The 18,979-nt window shown below is 35.4% G+C and overlaps 1 protein-coding gene across 1 annotated transcript; it reads right to left on the minus strand.

The window, feature by feature from the left end:
* Positions 1-822: 822 nt before the first annotated feature.
* On the minus strand, positions 823-1,470 carry LOC123678692 (craniofacial development protein 2-like). Its single transcript, XM_045615835.1, has one exon. The coding sequence runs from the start codon at positions 1,468-1,470 to the stop codon at positions 823-825; it is 648 nt and encodes a 215-aa protein (XP_045471791.1).
* Positions 1,471-18,979: the final 17,509 nt, after the last annotated feature.

Consider the following 18,979-nt stretch of genomic DNA (forward strand, 5'->3'; position numbering starts at 1 on the left):
CTGATTCCAACCATTCTCCAGGCATTTTTCCGGCTTCATAGATGCGGTTAAAAAAAAAACAAACAAGTACATGATGTCTTCGCTGATCAGTTTTTTGATCTCTGGGTAAGCACATGTTGTGAACTGTGAATTTCTTACCTGTCGACGTGAACTTTTTCAATTTCTCATGAAGATTGAAGAAGTCGTGGCGTCGCTGTAGTTCCTCGATTTCTAGACATTTTCCTTCCATCCAGTTTTCCTTGACACGTTTTATTTTGCTACGAATTATTCTGTTGAGATGTTTGTATTGATTCCAGTCATTAGCAACTTTGGTTTATCTCCGTGCATCCATTATATCAAGAATTTCCTTCGTCGTCCATTCCTGCTTATTTTTTCGAGAAGTGGATTTTAGTGTTGTTTCCGTGGTTTTATTCAGAATCTCTTTTATACTCTTCCACATGTTATCTACACAAGGGGCTTATTTAATTCTTCGCTTATTGTTTGTTTGACTCTAATGTCTTTTAGCAGTTCAATGTCTGGTCTCCTCGAAGGTTTAGGTTTTTTCATGATTTTCCATCTGGGTCTCACACTGGCCATTACAGGATTATGATCTGAGCCAATATCGGCCTCTGGATACGTTCTGGCACCGATAATTTCGTTTTGGTATCTTTTGTTCACCATAATAAAGTCTATCTGATTTCGTACCAACTTGACACTAGTATGCTGGGGTGATGTCCATCTACAAAGTCTGCGAGGATGATGTCTGAACCAGGTATTCGTCACCACCATGTTATTTTGCTGGCAAAATTTGACTAGTCTGTCACCCCTGTCATTTCTATTTCCCTAACCATAGTCTCCAACCAAATACAACACTCGGCCCTGTCCAATCTTGGCATTAAAGTCTCCCATAATAAAGTTAAGATCTTCCTTCTTTATTACTTTTATTAGTTCTTCCAATTCTTTGTGCCAAGCCTCCAGTTCCGCCGTGGGTTTATCTGCGGTGGGAGCGTATGTCTGTATGATGTTGATGTTCATTGGTTTTCCTGAAAGCTGAATCAGCAGGTTCCTGTCGGAAACTGGTGGAAAATTTGAAACGGCCTGACTAAGTTCTTCTCCAATAATTATTCCGACTCCGTTGCTGTGTTTGGAGTTGTCACTATTACCGGAGTAATAAAGTTTTTTATTCATTGTTTGAGTTGTTCCTGATCCAGGCCATCTTACTTCACTCAAGCCTAATATCTGGATGTTCAAGCGATCCATCGCTCGACACGCTTTTGCAACCTCTCCTGCCTCAAACAGAGTTCTCACATTCCATGTGGCAACTTTGAACTCTTGCTGCAACGTTTTTACGCCCTTGTTTCCTCTCAAATCACAGGGATTTCGCTGGATGACGATCTGGGAGGCCCTGTGATTTGATGTTCCTACCCTGCCGGATCTTGGTTTCCGTGATCCATGATCAGTAACTCCAAATTCATTTTCTGATGATGCCATAGTGATAATTGAAGGGACATATAATGGAGTAGTTTCCCGTTGCTTTCTCCATCGCCTTTTTGTGGATGCTACTCTGCCGATTGTTATGTGATGCACAACCATTTCTGTCAGCTTGTGGTCAGTTCTGAGTCAGCCAGCTGCCGCCGCGCAGTGCTAGTTTTGGTCCACCCCGAGTATTAAATTTCCTCGGTAACACCCATATCTGGGAGGCGTTCCTCCATCCGCCACCCGGAGAGACACCCGATGGAAGACTAGCAACCCCGCACAGGCTGACGTACAATACACTATGCTATAGCCAGCTGATTGTTTTTTTCATCGAGATATTAGATTAGCTACAATTTGTCAAATTTTCAGTTGGGAGGAAATGACTGAATTTTTTTTTCTTCGTGCGTGGGAGGCTGCCACCGTTCTCCCCCCAGCCGAGCTGCAGCTGACGTTCACGATGCTTTTTATTACTATTATCTGATGCATTTCTTCTATCCGGTATTTTTTTTATAGCTATAGAACTTTAAATTGCAATAAAACAACGATGGATTTTTCGATTGATATGAATTTTATTCATCCGCAAGATAATCTTGTGGCGTTTCATTTTAGATATGATTTCTGGCATATGACCGCCACGGCTGGCTCGGATGTAGTCCAATCTGGAAGTCCAATTTTCGATGACTTTTTCCAACATTTCTGACCGTATATCGGCAATAACACGGCGAATGTTGTCTTCCAAATGGTCAAGGGTTTGTGGCTTATCCGCATAGACCAATGACTTTACATAGCCCCACAGAAAGTAGTCTAGCGGTGTTAAATTACAAGATCTTGGAGGCCAATTCACAGGTCCAAATGACCGGACCAATGAATCCACCAGCCCATAAAGCGCATCAAACAGTCAGTTTTTCTGGATGTAACGGTGTTTCGACATACACTTGAGGATTAGCTTCACTTCAAATGTGGCAGTTTTGTTTGTTGACGTAGCCATTCAACCAGAAGTGCACTTCATCGCTGAACAAAATAAAATGGACGTAGTGCGCGTAGTGTGCGTATTCCGCACAGAACCATTATTTTCGAAATAAAATTGCACTATTTGCAAGCGTTGTTCAGGCGTGAGTCTATTCATGATGAATTGCCAAATCAAACTAAGAATAATTCACTTGACAGCTTGAACAGGAATGCCAACTTAAAGTTATATAACTCGAAAAAAAAACACCCGTTATTTACCATTTGAGAGGAAATTGATAATGTATATCTGTTACTGACTCGCGGACTATAAGTTCTTCCATATTATATAAGTAATCTAAAACATTTGTATTCATCATTTCTAGGCTGATGGAGCATTTTGAGCATTCTCTATGCTTTTTCATCTTATTGGTTATTCGCCGTGCGATTTACTTTTCCGATGCTACCCTATTAGTAATTGATCCTGGCGATCCTGCTCTCTGTTTACGGTATAGTACTGTTACACTGTTCTGCTCTGCGGCTTCGATTGGTTATATACCGCTGGCATCTCTCTCTAGAAGCGTCTTGATCTTTCTATCGAGCTCTCGTTGCGTCCGGTACCTTCTAGAAAGAGGCAGTGCCGTAGGACTTGCGAATTCGTTTGAGTACAGTATAGTATAGTAATATAGTTTTACGTTGGACAGTGCTCAAAATGACTGTAGGGGGAGTACAAAAATATATGTTCAAAGTAATTTTCCATAGAATTTGTTCATGTTGAAAACATGCAGATGAAACAGGAAATGTCTAAATTATGCACTCAAAGTGAAAATATCTCAACTATGCAGTTATGCAAATGCATAGGTATTTATCTGAAGCCTAATCATTTATCTCTCCAGAAAAGTTCGAGTAGGCAAATGTTGACATTTCCAAGCGAAATTCTTGTCCCACACTGTTCCAGGACCATTGTCTCCAATTTAGTGCGTGCATGTACAGCCACACATGTTATCATTGCCCATTAGCTTGATTATCTAGCCTCGGGATATGTCTAGATGCGGGATATGAATTCAGAGTTCTCTAACCCATCCAAACCAAATGTCTAGTTATATTATTTGTATATACCGCATGTGTTACTTCTGATTTGTCTAACGCTTTTACATAATTAACGAGCATCAAGTTCTCGTATCCATGGGAACTTTATGGAACTTTGGAAACTAAGCGACAGTGTATTTCATACATATTTCATTTTAGCTTTAAGCTCCATGTAGGTGGTTTTAGATTCTAATCGTGCACCTTCTTCCTTTGAAATGTAATTTCATTGTACCTATATAAATTAATAGCAGGTTTTAATATCTGATAATTATCTGATCTATAATAGTTATTTCTCTTATTTTGTGGCATATCCGTTTCTTCTATCAAACCCCATAAAAGAGCATAGTCCGGGAATACCTCAATTTGACACAGATTTCTAGGATATACATATTTTCATTTCTGCTCAGAAATTCTACCAAAATAGTTATTTCCGATGTTAGTTCATAATGATTGCGGAAAGAAGTATTTTCCCGCACGAAACTGTCGTTCGGTCCAGCAGTTGAGTGCGGGAAAGACGCTTTCCGCAAAAGTTAGGATATCATTTTTTCTACAAGTGCTTGAAATAACTCTAAAGATCTGATTGATTTTTCACATACACATAAATGACATACGTAATTCGGCATGTCGTTACTGATGCCATCTTTGACGTTAATTGGACTTCTTCTTCTTCTTCTTCATGTGCCTTCTCCTGAATGAAGGTTGGCGACTAGTAGGGCAATCTTAACTTTTGATGCTGCTGCTCGAAATAGTTCAGCAGATGTTTTGTCAGAGCATGCTCTCAAATTCTCCAACTAAAAGTCTCTTCTACGTCCAGGGTCCCTCTTGCTGTTGATTTTACCCTGTATTATCAGTTGCAGCAAGTCATATTTGGCACCGCGCATGATATGTCCGAAATACTCAAATTTTCATTTTTTGGACGTTCGGTGCATAAAGACATTCCCTGCTAGCAGGGTTTTTTTCTGTGTGGGAAAGTGACTCTCTGTGACTTAAAATGCGTGATGAAAAAGAATTGAAAGCACAAGCTTATCGAAAAAAATTTTCAATGCAAAAATCACTAAGTAAATGGTTTTTGGAAAAATATTTCATCAATTTCAATAAAAACTCATTTTATTAGAGTTCATGATATTCAGGGTGATTTACGGGAAAGGCCTATTAGACGTTTATGGAAAACTAATCATAATTTTGTGCTGAAAATTCACATTTTGGGGTTGAGACAATATTCTTTCTCCCTGAAATAATTTTAGATCTCTAAAACTTTCGGTAATATCGGAAACATACTAATACTTCCTTATTTCAAATGGAACACTTAGTATATTATTGCATCATAAGATAGTTTTTTTGATAACAAGTTTAGCAATATGCCATACCTGTGGGAGAAAATTAACAGTTCTAATGGAAAAAATGGTGGCGACAGGGACTCACATTTTTTGAATATTTCATCAGAAAAATTATTTTTCGAAAAAACCTTTTTCATTTTCGATTCTAAAAATAAGTAGTATTATAAGACTGTTCGCAGTTTGGATCAAAAAAGTACAGGGTGTTTATAATAAGATCATGAACTTGGACAACTTGAATTCATCAAAACTCAAGAATTTCGTGTTAGAACCTATATTTCTTTTATTATTTCAGTCGATTCTACGTATTGAAAGAATGAGAGTTACTTAAGCAAACTTTATACCTAAAATGAATATACTGTAAGAGTTATCGAGGAAGAACTTCTAATGAGAAAAAACCGCAATTCCTAGCTGTTTGGAATAGTCTGTGACTTCCGGAAAACACAGAAAGAAACTAAAATTCGATGATTGAATAATTGAATTTTAATTAACACAATAACGTCCGACGAGATGAGTCGGTAAAATAAAAATAGAGTTATATATAAATATCTAAATGAGAAGGCTTGAAAAAGTGCACTGCCCGAAACGTTGCCTATCAGATGACAGTTCTATCGTAAGCAATAAATATATTCAGTGATAACCCTGAAATCAAATTTCACCTTACAATTAAATTTCACATTTCATGAATTATAACTCATTTTTCGTTGGGGTTGTTGAGAACTCCATAATCCAATACAATTATCATAATCCAATACAATTCATTACAATTCTTGACATGACAAATTTAGTTATCGAAACATCGAATTTTAGTTTCTTCCTGTGTTTTCCGGAATTTACAAACTACTCCACACAGTTATAAATTGCGGTTTTTCCTCATTAAGAGTACTCCCTCAATAACTCATAAAGTATTCCTTTTAGGTATTAGGTTTGCTTAAGTAAAGCCCATTATTTTTATGAGTAGAAACGATTGAAATGAAATGAAATAAAAACATTAATGTCTGTTCCTGATGGACAATTTTCATGCCAAACTTATTGGCAAAAACCGCAGGTGTTTTCCGAAAAATGTTCATTTTCGAAATATTGCTGTAACTTTTCTTCTAATGAAAATTCTTCATTTATGTAAATACATTCTAGTAGCACTTTTCACGTAGAATTGAATGACTTCAATTGAATTTTCAGCAAACTTATATTTCATGAGATATCGCTATGAATTAAATGAATTACTCCGCAGAACATCATTTTCACCTTCTTTACTTCTAGCAGCCATTGCGCGAATATGAAATAATAAAAAACAGACATTCAACAAAATGAGTTTTTTTTTGTCACTATGCATTTTATTCCAGGTCACTTAACAAAAATAGATGAATATCATTCGTACGTCATTTTCAGAGTAACGAAATTACACGTCAGTGGTTGAGGGTTAACCTCGTAATTCCTTATACGCTAGAATCGCAGTCCGATTTGTTAATAGTTTCAGATGCGCAAATTCCAGATATCCCGCGGAGCCATCCGCGTATCATAATCCAGTTTCTTCTGAAAAATCAACTTATCGCGTTGGAAATACGATTTTTCCCTCATGGGAGCAGAGCTTCCCTAGGGCGCACGTCGCACGGTCTAGCGCCTAAGCCAATAAACGGATTCCGATGAAATTTGGTATCCGGGGTATATCGTAAATGGCTCCATTTTAAATTCCGTCATATACCCACTTATTACCGTTTGGTTTTTCTCTCCGATCTATAAACACAGGAAATTATTTTTATATCGATTTCGTGTCAATATTTGATAAACTGCGATTTAAATCGATAAATTCTGTGATTACATTAAACATATTAAAATTTAATTATGTGTTATAGTTATCGTTGATAAGATGATATGATAATAAGGAATGAAAATTATTGTCCATTTTTCACCAATATTTATACTTCTCAAAATCTCAAAATTAAATATCTAGTGCTCCGATATGTACAGGGTGGGCAGATTTCGATGTTTTAGCATTACAACTTTTAAACCAGAGGAGATAGACAAAATCTGATACCCTATTCTCGGTCTCTTTTCCTAGGAAACTAACGAGGGTAGTATTCATTTTTGTTTTCGAGTTATAAGCGAAAATTGGAAAAATGACGATATCGAAAAACATTTATATCTCCGCTAATACTTATGATAGAGCTCTGAAATTAAAACATTAAACAGGCACTTTTTTATGTACAATCCAGTGGCGTGCTTGTCTTTTCAAAAGGGTCTTCAATTTCGAAGCTATGACCCAAAGTTATGTTTTTTCAAATGCGAACATTAGATTTCTATGCCATTTTTTGAAACCTTAATTTTTCATGATATCAGAGATATATAACACCGTTTGGTTTTCATTAATATAAATAATAGAAAATTGTCCAAAACTTTTTTTATTCAAGATTTCCAATATTTCTATGGTTTCAAGTGTTGATGAGCAAAGAAAAATTGAGCTTTCTATAACAAAAGCAGTGTCCTTCCGTCAATCCGATTATTTCTATGCTTTTCACTAATTTTTACAAAATTCGAATATAGATATATTTTATAATTTTTTCATCTGAAAATTGATTTGGAAATGACGAAAAGATACACAAGATCGAATGTTTCAATCGAAAGAGTAGTAATGAGATGAATGTATGAGAAGATTATTTTCTTAGGTCTCCAGAATGAATACGCACAAGTATCAATCCATTTCAAATAGCATATCATGAAACAACGCATATATGATTGAACTTAACAATTTAATTACGAAGGAAACAAACAAGAAATAATATTTAACCTAATAATGACAACAATTGCACCAATGCACAGTCGATACATCTTCTCGATATTTCGCACCGAATTCAATACATGAATATTTGAAATTGTGTTCAAGCAACCCAGGAAATTTACTCCGAGTTCATTTATATTTTCGAATCTATTTTTATAAAATAGATCTAGATCCGAATTTTGTAGAAATTAGTAAAAAGCATGGAAAAAATCAGATTGACGGAAGGACACTGCTCTTGTTATAGAAAGCTCAATTTTTCTGTGCTCATCAACAGTTGAAACCATAGAAGTATTGAGACTCTCAGGTAAAAAAAGGTTTTTGACCATTTTCTGTTATTTATTTTAATACAAACCATACGATGTTATATATTTTTGAAATCAGGAAAAATTAAGCTTTCACAAAATGGCACAGAAGTCTACTATTAATTCCCATTTGAAAAAACATAACTTTGGATCATAGCTTCGTAATTAAAAACAATTTTGAAATGACTAGCACGCCACTGGATTCTACGTGAAAAGGTGCCTGTATAATGTTTTCATTTCAGAGCTCTATTATCAGTATTAGCGGAGATATAAATGTTTTTCGATATTGCCATTTTCCCAATTTTCGATTATAACTTGAAAACAAAAGAAGGTGGCCAAAAATGAATACTACCCTTGTTAGTTTCCCAAGAAAAAAAGACCGAGGATGGGGTATCAGATTTTGTGTCCTCATCGAAATTTGCTCACCTCTACAGGCTGTTTCACGTAAGCGGGTCACTGGATTTGGTCGATTATTCCTCAAGCAAAATTTAAAAGTGACTCTTCCAGATGATAGAATTTTCCATGTGCTATCCAAATATGTCAGTTGAGAAACTGTCGCACCAAGGCATGGAAAGTTATTGAGTACTTTTTGCATTGAAAAATGTTGGTTGAGAGGACTCTTTTCTGTATCTCCAATTTGACATATAATAGATAAATAGTTGACAGGAGAGTTCCGAGTACCACCATATGAAAATGAAATGTTATCAAGAAATCTGCACGGAACTAAAATATTTCATACTTTCAAGTCCACGAAAAACACGAATTGAGCTTTTGAAAGTTGATATCAAATAAAAACTCAAGCTTCGTGGAAAATTTCAAGCTCATCATATCATCAAGAAAAGAATAATATTTTTATAATAACGAAACAGATCGTGTTGAGCTTTGGCGTGTATATGAAGAATAACCATGTTATTCTTTTTGTGAAATCTTGTAGAAGAGCGTCATCAAATCCATAGAAAATTCAAATAGAATATCGAACAAAAACCTAAATTTCAGTGATATATAATATCAATTCTAAGCTTCGTTCGAAATCTAAAGAAAGTGAAGCCGTTGGATACTACAACCTAAAACCAGTTGAGTGGTCTCCAAGGGCGGAAACCTTAGAACCTTAGAAAGGAGAGGGGCATTAAACAACAACAACAAGAACAAACGCTATTACTTATTGACCAAAGGCCAATTGGCCATCGACAATATTATTCCTGCAGCCAGGTGAATTACCAAAAATATAATTATTCAATTAAAAAACTTTCTGTATTGTACTAATTTGATAATTCGAGTTATATTGAGGCTTAAAAAAAATGTAAGCAACTAGAAGTGAATCAATTAATGATCAATTGAACAGATAAGGTGAACATCAGCATCTTCCATATACTGAATGGGCAGGACTGTCCCTAAACTCGTCGAGAGGTTTTTTGATTGTTTTCAGTGGGTATTTTGCTTTCGAACTGAAATGCTGGCTTTGTTGGCTCAAGTGTGGTCCCAGTTGTGCGGCCTTTGGGTGAATTTCGTGGATAGTTTACTCAGTCTATCTTCTATGGACTCAAATTTAAGTAGGTTATATAGCATTGAGTTTGACGGTTGTGCAATGGATTATTGGGATGGCGAATTTTGGATATTTTTCTCATTGCTGCTGTTTCTGCTGTTTGCAGTTTTCTGATGGTGGGTCTTCTACAGTTCAAGTAAGATATTGTGTCCATAATCGAGAAGTGGTCTGCATATACTCTAATAGATTTTGGCGACAGTTTGTTTGTTGATACTCTCGTTTCTGTAAGGCAGCGAAAAACTTCAGCTCTGGAGAATACTCTCTTCCTGACCGAGTCACTGTGGTATTTGAAATTCAGCTTTTGGTCTATTTGAAAACCTAGGTACTTTATGTTAGCTTCAGGAGGGATGTTTAGTTGGTAGATAGTGATGTTGGGAGAAGTAGTGCTAATTTTGTGGTTGGATATCATTAGTTCGATCTTGAGAGGGTTCAATAATAGTTTCCATTTTTTCAACCATTCCAGTGTAGTATTTGTTAGTTCTTGTAAAAATTATATTACTCGTGATAGGGAACGCTTATGGGAGACTATTGCTTTATCGTCTGCAAACTGGAGTACATAGTCAAAGTCACCCTCAGAGGCAGGCATGTCGTGGCAGTAGGCGTTATAGAGAAGTGGTGAAAGTGGTGAGCCTTGTGGAAGACCTTTTTCTATGGTAAAGGTTTGAGATTTGTAGTTCCCCAATTTTACTCTTGAATTTCTGCCAGAGAGGAATTCCTTGTTGATTTTTATTAGATGTGTGGGGACGTTGATTTTTTTGAGCTTGTAGAGTAGCCCTTTGTGCCACATACTGTCTAAAGCCTTTTGATATCCAGAAACAAGGCGGCGGATTTCATGTTGATCAGTTTGGCAGTTTGTATGTTTGAAGTTAGTATAGTAAGTGGGTGAAGTGTTGAGCATGGTGTTTTGAAGCCAAACTGGTATTTGGGAATGTGATCGGCTATTGTTCCAATAGTCTATTTCCAACAATTTTTCCGAATAGTTTTCCAATGTTTGGAAGTAGTGTTATTGGCCTGTAATTGTTTAATTTTTGTGGTTACTATTGGGTTTGGATATGACATTGATTTCTCCTCTTTTCCATTCTGGTGGGAAATATTGATTGACAGTACTGCAAGATGGTTATTATAAATAGGTGGACTTTGAGGCTTAAGTTTTTTATCACCCTCCAAGATACGCAGTCAATAATAACAACGTATCACTCTAATGTGAATGTTTTATCAAATTTCGAGTAAGAAGCAATAATTCCTTTTCCGAAAAGCATCGACAATGAGATGTCACTAGAATAATCTCTATCGAATTCGAATATAACATTCAATTATTATACTCTCTCAACTTATCTTTCCGAAGACGGGAATATTTTGAAAATGCAAATATCTTACTTTTATTTACATACCTAGTTAATTTCAAGTAGGCTTTTCTTTCGTGTGTTGCTTTGAGTTCACAATGTTGTATATTGAAAAAACTCATTATAATATTCGATTCAGATCGTGATATTTCAAGACATTCGAAAGATACCTGATGAAAGACAGTTGATGCTACGAAATGGCGAATGCGTCGGTTTAAAATCTTTGTCGAATATTTATTCGCTACCCTTTTTTGACTGTTGTGTATATTTTATCACATTTTATATTTCATACATCCGTAATAAACATACCTATTTCAATATCTATATTTTAATTTTTGCAATATTTTAGAAACGCATCGAACAAGATAAAACTTGCCATGTTGATTGTCAACGTCCAGAACGGATAGGGCACGCCAAGGAGAAGAAGATTTCAATATCTAGGTATACCTAACTAATCAAGCATCTCAAAATAACGATGTTTTCATTTCTATGTGAAAACACAAGAAAAATTCTCATCGCTGGCAAAGAGAGAAACGTAATACGATTGTTCAATTTAGCTTTGATGTAAATTTATTAAAATGAAAACATCTATTGATTTAGTCGAATTTCTTTTCGTGCATTTGCTCAACTATGTGGTATTCACCGAAATATCCCATGAATTGCCATAAGTATATGGAACAGAAAATTGTTTCTGCGATTGCAAACTAAATGTGTTTTATTCAATGAATACAAATAAGAAATTTGAGACCGGTTGATATAATGGGACACACGTTAAAAATAAATGTTCTCCTTTGGAACGCTATTATTGCTTTCCAGTCAAAGCAGACTGTGTTTTCTATATATTACCGACATAAATATCATTTTATCAAATAAGAACATGTCGCAAACAAGGAATCAGTGGTGACTCGTGGAGTTGCACCGAGAGCATTACTAATGTCACTCGATATAAGGTGCAAAAATGACTAATTTCAGAAAAGTTTGGTTGAGCGAGATTCGAAATATAATTGATATTCATATAGAAAGTATAAATGAATAAATAATTTCAAATTTTCCTCAGCTGATATTCAATTGAGATTTATATAAAAATGATATAATTATATCGCGGATGTTAAACTCGGTTTTTATTCTTTATCTAAAAAAAAACGTTCAGAACTTTTGTGGTAGAGAAGGCTCACTTTATCGCTGTGAAAAAAATCTTGAGAGAATAACATATAAGTCTTTGTCTACTGTTACTCTGTTACTCTGTAACTCTTAAAGTGAACTCTGCAGGGTGTTTTCAAATTGGAGAAATTAACAAAAATGAGAGATTAATTGGATAATTTTAAGGAAAACAAATCTTTTTGAAAAACGGTTTATTTTCAAGATATAGGTTGTTAAAGAGTAGAATACTGAGAAGTAATTTTCTCATAGTAGTAGCAAGTTATTTAATACAATATTCAACTAAAATTTGCCATATATCTTCCAATTTACTGTTCACACTACGTGATTTGCCAATTTCGATTCCAAATTTACTGGGTGAAATGTATCTGGAATAGTTCCTGCTATTTTCCTCCAGAATTGTTTTTTGTGGACCACTAGTAGTGAAAAAAATTTGGATTCAGTACACGGAACATTTTCGAGATTTCGATTTCGACCAAAAAAAATTTAAAAATTCTCTCGAAATGATCATTTAGGATGGATGAATTGCTTCGCTGAAATTTTCTTGATTTTTCCTAAATATTGTTATGACATTTCGCATTATTTTCTTGAGTTCAATGCATTTGAAACACTCACATTATTCATTCCTTTTGTAATTCCGCTTATTAATTTTGTTAGTGATTTTTCTACACCGCTCTTGAAACTAGAAAGTGGGAGCTGATATTTCGCAACAAAGGCACTGTGAAGAGCTGGAATTTGTACCACATGGTTTTGCTCTTAATTCTTACGCCCCTTTTCGGTACCACAACTTTATAAAGGGTGTTTTTTTTAGAGCTATAGAACTTTAAATTGCAATAAAACAACGATGGATTATTCGATTGACATGAATTTTATTTATCCGCAAGATAATTTTGTGGCATTACATTTTAAATATGATTTCTGGCATATGACCGCCACGGCTCGTTCGGAGGTAGTCCAATCTGAACGTCCAATTTTCGATTACTTTTTCCAACATTTGTGGCCGTATATCGGCAATAACACGGCAAATGTTGTCTTCCAAATAGTCAAAGGTTTTTGGCTTATCCGCATAGACCAATGACTCTACATAGCCCCACAGAAAGTAGTCTAGCGATGTTAAATCACAAGATCTTGGAGGCCAATTCACAGGTCCAAAACGTGAAATTAGGCGGTCACCAAACGTGTCTTTCAATAAATCGATTGTGGCACGAGCTGTGTGACATGTTGCCCGTCTTGTTGGAACCACTGCTCCTGGACATCATGGTTGTTCAATTCAGTAATGAAAAAGTTAGTAATCATGGCTCTATACCGATCATCATTGACTGTAACGTTCTGGCCATCATCTTATTTGAAGAAGTACGGACCGATGATTCCACCAGCCCATAAAGCGCACCAAACAGTCAGTTTTCCTGGATGTAACGGTGTTTCGACATACACTTGAGGATTAGCTTCACTCCAAATGCGGCAGTTTTGTTTGTTGACGTAGCCATTCAACCAGAAGTGCCCTTCATCGCTTATTAAAATAAAATGGACGTAGTGCTCGATACGTGTTCCGCACAGAACCATTATTTTTGAAATAGAATTACACTATTTGCAAGCGTGAGTTTATTCATAATTGCCAAACTAAACTGAGGATAAATCACGTGACAGCTGTCAAATCGGTTGCTATCTTGAACAGTAATGCCAACTTAAAGTTATATACCTCGAAAAAAAACACATGTTATTATTAAGTGTACCTTTATTTGAGTGTATCTTTCGCCATTTTGCAATAGATGACTGAAGCGGTAAGTGGTGGTCGAAATGAAAAGATCGTAGATGTCATACATCTATATTACTAGATTTGTGTCCGCATCATAAAATTATTCTCGATCAAACATGTCATCTGATGATCCAAATTTTTGTCGATTGATGAAAGTAGTGGCCAGCGATGATCAATACTTTGAATCATAACCAGTTTTTTACAATAAAGCCTCGTATTTCGGAGAAAACGGCGGAAGCAAAGTTTTATGCCTATGTATTATTTAACTTCATCATAAAATATTTCGCTCCAAATTCATAAGCACCCCAATGCAGTCCTTCTTTTTTCTACAATTCTACTGGTAAGCTATGGAGCGTAACAATGATTTCTCGGTAATAGCATTGAGACTCATAATAGGACAACCTCATCTTCAAGAAAATAATAATGTTTGAAATATTTCTGAATAATCATTCAGGTTATTTCATTGATAAACGTATAACCTTGAACAGTATATAGGGGACACGAGGTGGTTCTAGATATACCCCCTTTATTGGATCTGACGATCTGACTCACTTGGTTACCGAGATACAGGAAGATTCATGATTTTGATCATCTTTCCGAGGTCATAAGCATCAAACCACGAAGTATATTTTCTCTATATTTGCCTCACATCTCTCTTTTTAAAAGTTTACATGAAACACAAATCACAAAAAAACAGCTTCGAATTAACAAAAATTTATGAAACGATCACTTCTTTGAAACAATATCGAATTTTCAAAAACCCATTGTCAGATTCAAAAGGAGCACAAAAAAGTGAAAGAAGTCGCGTAAATCTAATTTCGAGAAAATGGATATCAAAGAGGTGTTATACTGAGTCACTTTTGGAATTTAATTATTGGAATTATTGATTCCGTTTTCATTTTGAAATTACTTATTTTTATTGAATACATAAGCTTCCTCATTGATAACTTTGGACCACCCTGTATTCCGGTAACTAAGAAAGTCAGATCTTATAAATAGGGTATATCTAAAACCATCTCCGAGTAATTACTCTATTCACTGTTCAAGATCTAAACATTACCTACCTATTATAGCTTCGTTATCATGAGGTCTGGTTTTGTTACAGAAGGGACATAGAGTCATGGGTATTAATAATCCATGAACAACACTTCATAAATTGGGAAATCATTATTGAGTATAAAAAAAATATCATTTGCTCATCCATTTCTGTCAAGAAGTATAGAAGCCTAACGAAGGTTACCCTAATGAATGTTGATCGTCCGAATGAAAATTCATCGTATCGGTATCTGATGAAATCGAGAAGTTTTATTCGCCTTTTTTATCACTCGAAAAGCTGATATTACATCCAACTGTAAGAGAAAAACTTCAGGATGCGATGAAAAATATTCCGCCTCGTGTCGAAATTGAAAGTTCGAATTTTCACAACTCTCGTGAAAACTTTGAATACGCGAAATTGGAATTGATATGAACGCGTTCGATGAACGGGTTCTGCTTTGATGCTGGTAATTGGCAACAAGTACAGAGTTTCGATAGATGCTTTAGAGTTATAAAATTCGATTGCGGTAAACTCAATGATTGGGTTTTCAATGAATGTACGTTGGCGAGAAGTGGTCCGATGGAATTTCGATTGATGAACTGGAAAATCGGATATCAGACGGTCAATGCGTCCCCATAGGCGCAGACGACATAAATTATGTATTTTTTTTCATTTCAGTTTGGCCTCGAACAAAAAACCACAAACGATTTTCACTTCATTTTTTCCTTTCATCGATCAGAAAAATCCTTGAATAATAAATTGAACCTCTAGTCAGAGCTTGCCTCATAATGACAGCAGCTTTCTAGATTTCAACCAACCATGTATATGGATATACCGGGTGTATCAGTTTTAATCAGTTTTAATTCAATGGGATATTCTCCTCGTTGTTCTGATTCGGAAAAATGTATATTATATATCTCTATCTCGATCCCTAAGAGGGATACAGGGTGTTGAAGTTCACAAGAAAAAATGATTTTTATGCAATAGCTCCCATAAAAAAGCTTGAATTCAAATTAAATTTTGCATGCCTATCCTACTCCCTAAAGGCTATTTTATGAAGATATTTTCGATTTTGGGTGAACATCAGTGGCGTACAATTAGGCCACATATCAAGCAATTATTTCGAAGAAAAAAGTATACCACTGTTTCTTTGAAGGAATGAACGAAGCAATATCGAACTACTAGATCAATTTGGAGTATAATTAGCTTTCACAGAACAAAATTTTAAATTCCAGATCCAGAGATCATTAGATTTTCGATTGACGTGCTTGAAATGGGTCATAGATTTTGTATATGTCTGGTGATGGTCTAGGTTAGAGGCTAATGATCGTAGCAGTCGATGCCTCAAAAAAAAAGATATATATATTCCCGATTTTGATCGTGGCAAAGTGAAATACATCATATTTATGGTGAATATATTGCATTGATGCCAAAAAAAGTGTAAATATAATATATTATATTTAAATCTTTTAAATTTCTTATATTATTGAATTTTCCATATATTTTATATTGATTATTATAAATCGCTTCATCCTTGCATTCGAACCTATTCTGAACTATGTGAAAAATCTTTGATCTTGATCCTTGACGCCTCAGATTTGCTTTGCGCTTCGGGCCACCAGAAGTCTTAATCCGCCACTATACACCAACATCACACTCACATAGAGGGCTTTCAATTGAAAGTCATTTAAAAACTATACAAAGTCGTTTTAAAATACACCAAATTTTCCTAGAAAGATTGAAACCTGAAACTTTCTCTGAAGGATCAACGATAAGACCTTTGTTGAAAACATTCCAAGAACTCCATTCCGAATGCCAAATTTCCTTGTCACTTTCATTAGATCGAAGCAAAGTATTAATCCATGAAGGTAGGCGTGACTTTAATCTGGAAGGTTTAGTATCTGAAAGCAGAGATAAAATTGGAAATAGGTAAGTTCGGAAAGAAATGAAAATTATCCCAAGGTAAGCAGTATCATTCATATAATAAAAAATCATTTATGATATTGATGATGATGAATTGGTTTCATTGAACCAAAGAACAACTTCCATTAGAATAAGGATATGTTCATTTTCACATTTTTGAGTTCATTTTCGATCGATTCTCATTTGTATAAATAATGTATTACTTTTAATAGCGATTGTGTGAGAATGTTAATGTGAGACCTTATAAATCGAATGAACAGAGTTCTTTTATCCAATGAATATTTGATTGAAACAACGAATACTATATTAAATTCAGAATCATGATTGTGATAAAGAGGGATCCATAATATCAATGAATATAATAATAATAATAATAATAATAATAATAATAATAATGAGGAATAAAGGAGGCAGAGGTCTGCTGGACATCATGGAACTTGCCCATGGTCAAATTGAATGCCTACGAACATACTTCAAAGACAAATCAGGCACGTCAGAGATCTACAAAGTACTGTGTGAAGCAGACGAATCAACACCTTTGCAACTGCACAAGGAGCAATTGTCATACAACCACCAGACAATCCAAGAAAAAATGCAAAGATGGAGAGAAAAGCCCCTACATGGACGACACTTCAACGAGGTGAACCAGGATCATGTCGACATTGAAGCGTCGAACTATTGGCTCACATCAGGTGCGATGTATCCAGAAACGGAAGGATTTCTTTTAGCCATCCAAGATCAAGTGATCTCAACAAGAAATTACTGCAAGCATATCATAAAGGATCGAACTATTACTGACGATCGATGCCGTTATGGCTGTCCAACGAATGAGACAATCCAACATATCACGGGAGGATGTCAAATGTTTGCAGGAAATGAATATAAAGAGAGACACGATGCAGTAGGAAAGATACTACACCAAGAAATGGCAACTAAATTAACACTAATTCATTCTGAGAAAGTGCCATACTACAAATACCGACCGGAAACCATCCTGGAGAGCGAACGCTATAAACTGTACTGGGATCGTACAGTTTTGACTGATAAAACAGTCCCTCACAACAGGCCAGATATATTGCTAGTTGATAAACATCAAAAGGCAGCAATACTCATCGACGTAGCAATACCCAATAACAACAACATGCGTCAAAAAGAGGTGGAAAAAATTTCAAAGTATAGGGACCTCGAATTTCAGATAAAGCGCCAGTGGGGAATGATATCAACGAGAACTATTCCAATTATCATCTCAACAACAGGAATAGTACCCAAAAATCTCAAGAGAAATATCAAGCAACTAGGTCTTAGTGAGTATATATGTAATACAATGCAAAAAGCTGTTCTTTTAGGTACTGCAAGGACGGTGAGAAAATTCCTAGGAAGCGAAGGACAGGTCCAAGGATCACGTGTGAGAGGACCAGAAGTTCGACGAGAACCAGGGGGACCACAACGACCGGACACGACCGAGCTCTGCCCTTCTGATATTTTAAATATCTGGGATTGAGTGAATGTTCCTCTTAGCGAGGAGTGAGAAGCCGACGGCGAGGAGAAATCCTACGCGTATAGGCAAAAGTCGGATAATAATAATAATAAATTTATTCACCACCAAATGGATTACATATTTCATATAAGTTCATTATCTCAAAATTAATATTGAGGAAAGTGATCCAGCCTAAATTTTAGAATTTGTGTGCCGGGATCACCCTCATGCTGAAAATAAAAATATATATGACACGCCTGAAACAAGCAGCTTTTGGGATGGCAGTCCAGGATATCGATAATGGACAAATAGGTGTAACTGGAATCTCTGAGTTTGCACTTATGTTTGTTAGTTTGCAACTATGAATATGAATTTTTTTTTTTTTTATTGTTATAATCTACTTCTTTTTTAATCAACTACTAAAATACTTTTTAGTTTGAAAACACTTTTGCAAATCTTTCTTTATTCTCCTCAATAAAAGATCTTATTAGTCTTCTATTCCTACCTCTCATAATCAACTCTTTCAATGTGCTTGGAAGCACGTTATAGAATTTCGGCAAAAAGAAAGTTACGAACCTAGAGCAAAAAGAATTATTTACTCCAGGCATATATAAACGTTCACTTATATTTGTTCTGGTAGAATAGTCATGTAAAATTACAGGAAAACAAATATATATTTTCGGCAAGTAAGTCAAACACGACAGAATATACAGATTTCTAATATTTAAGATATTTAGTTCTTCATATAGTTTTAATATTGGATATCTTCGTGGTTTACTAGACAATATCTTCAGAATGCTGTTCTGACATGTTGATAAAATTTTTAGGTTAGCGTCATATAG

The sequence above is a fragment of the Harmonia axyridis genome, chromosome 4 (genome assembly GCF_914767665.1).
Source record: "Harmonia axyridis chromosome 4, icHarAxyr1.1, whole genome shotgun sequence".
Taxonomy (NCBI): Eukaryota; Metazoa; Arthropoda; class Insecta; order Coleoptera; family Coccinellidae; genus Harmonia; species Harmonia axyridis.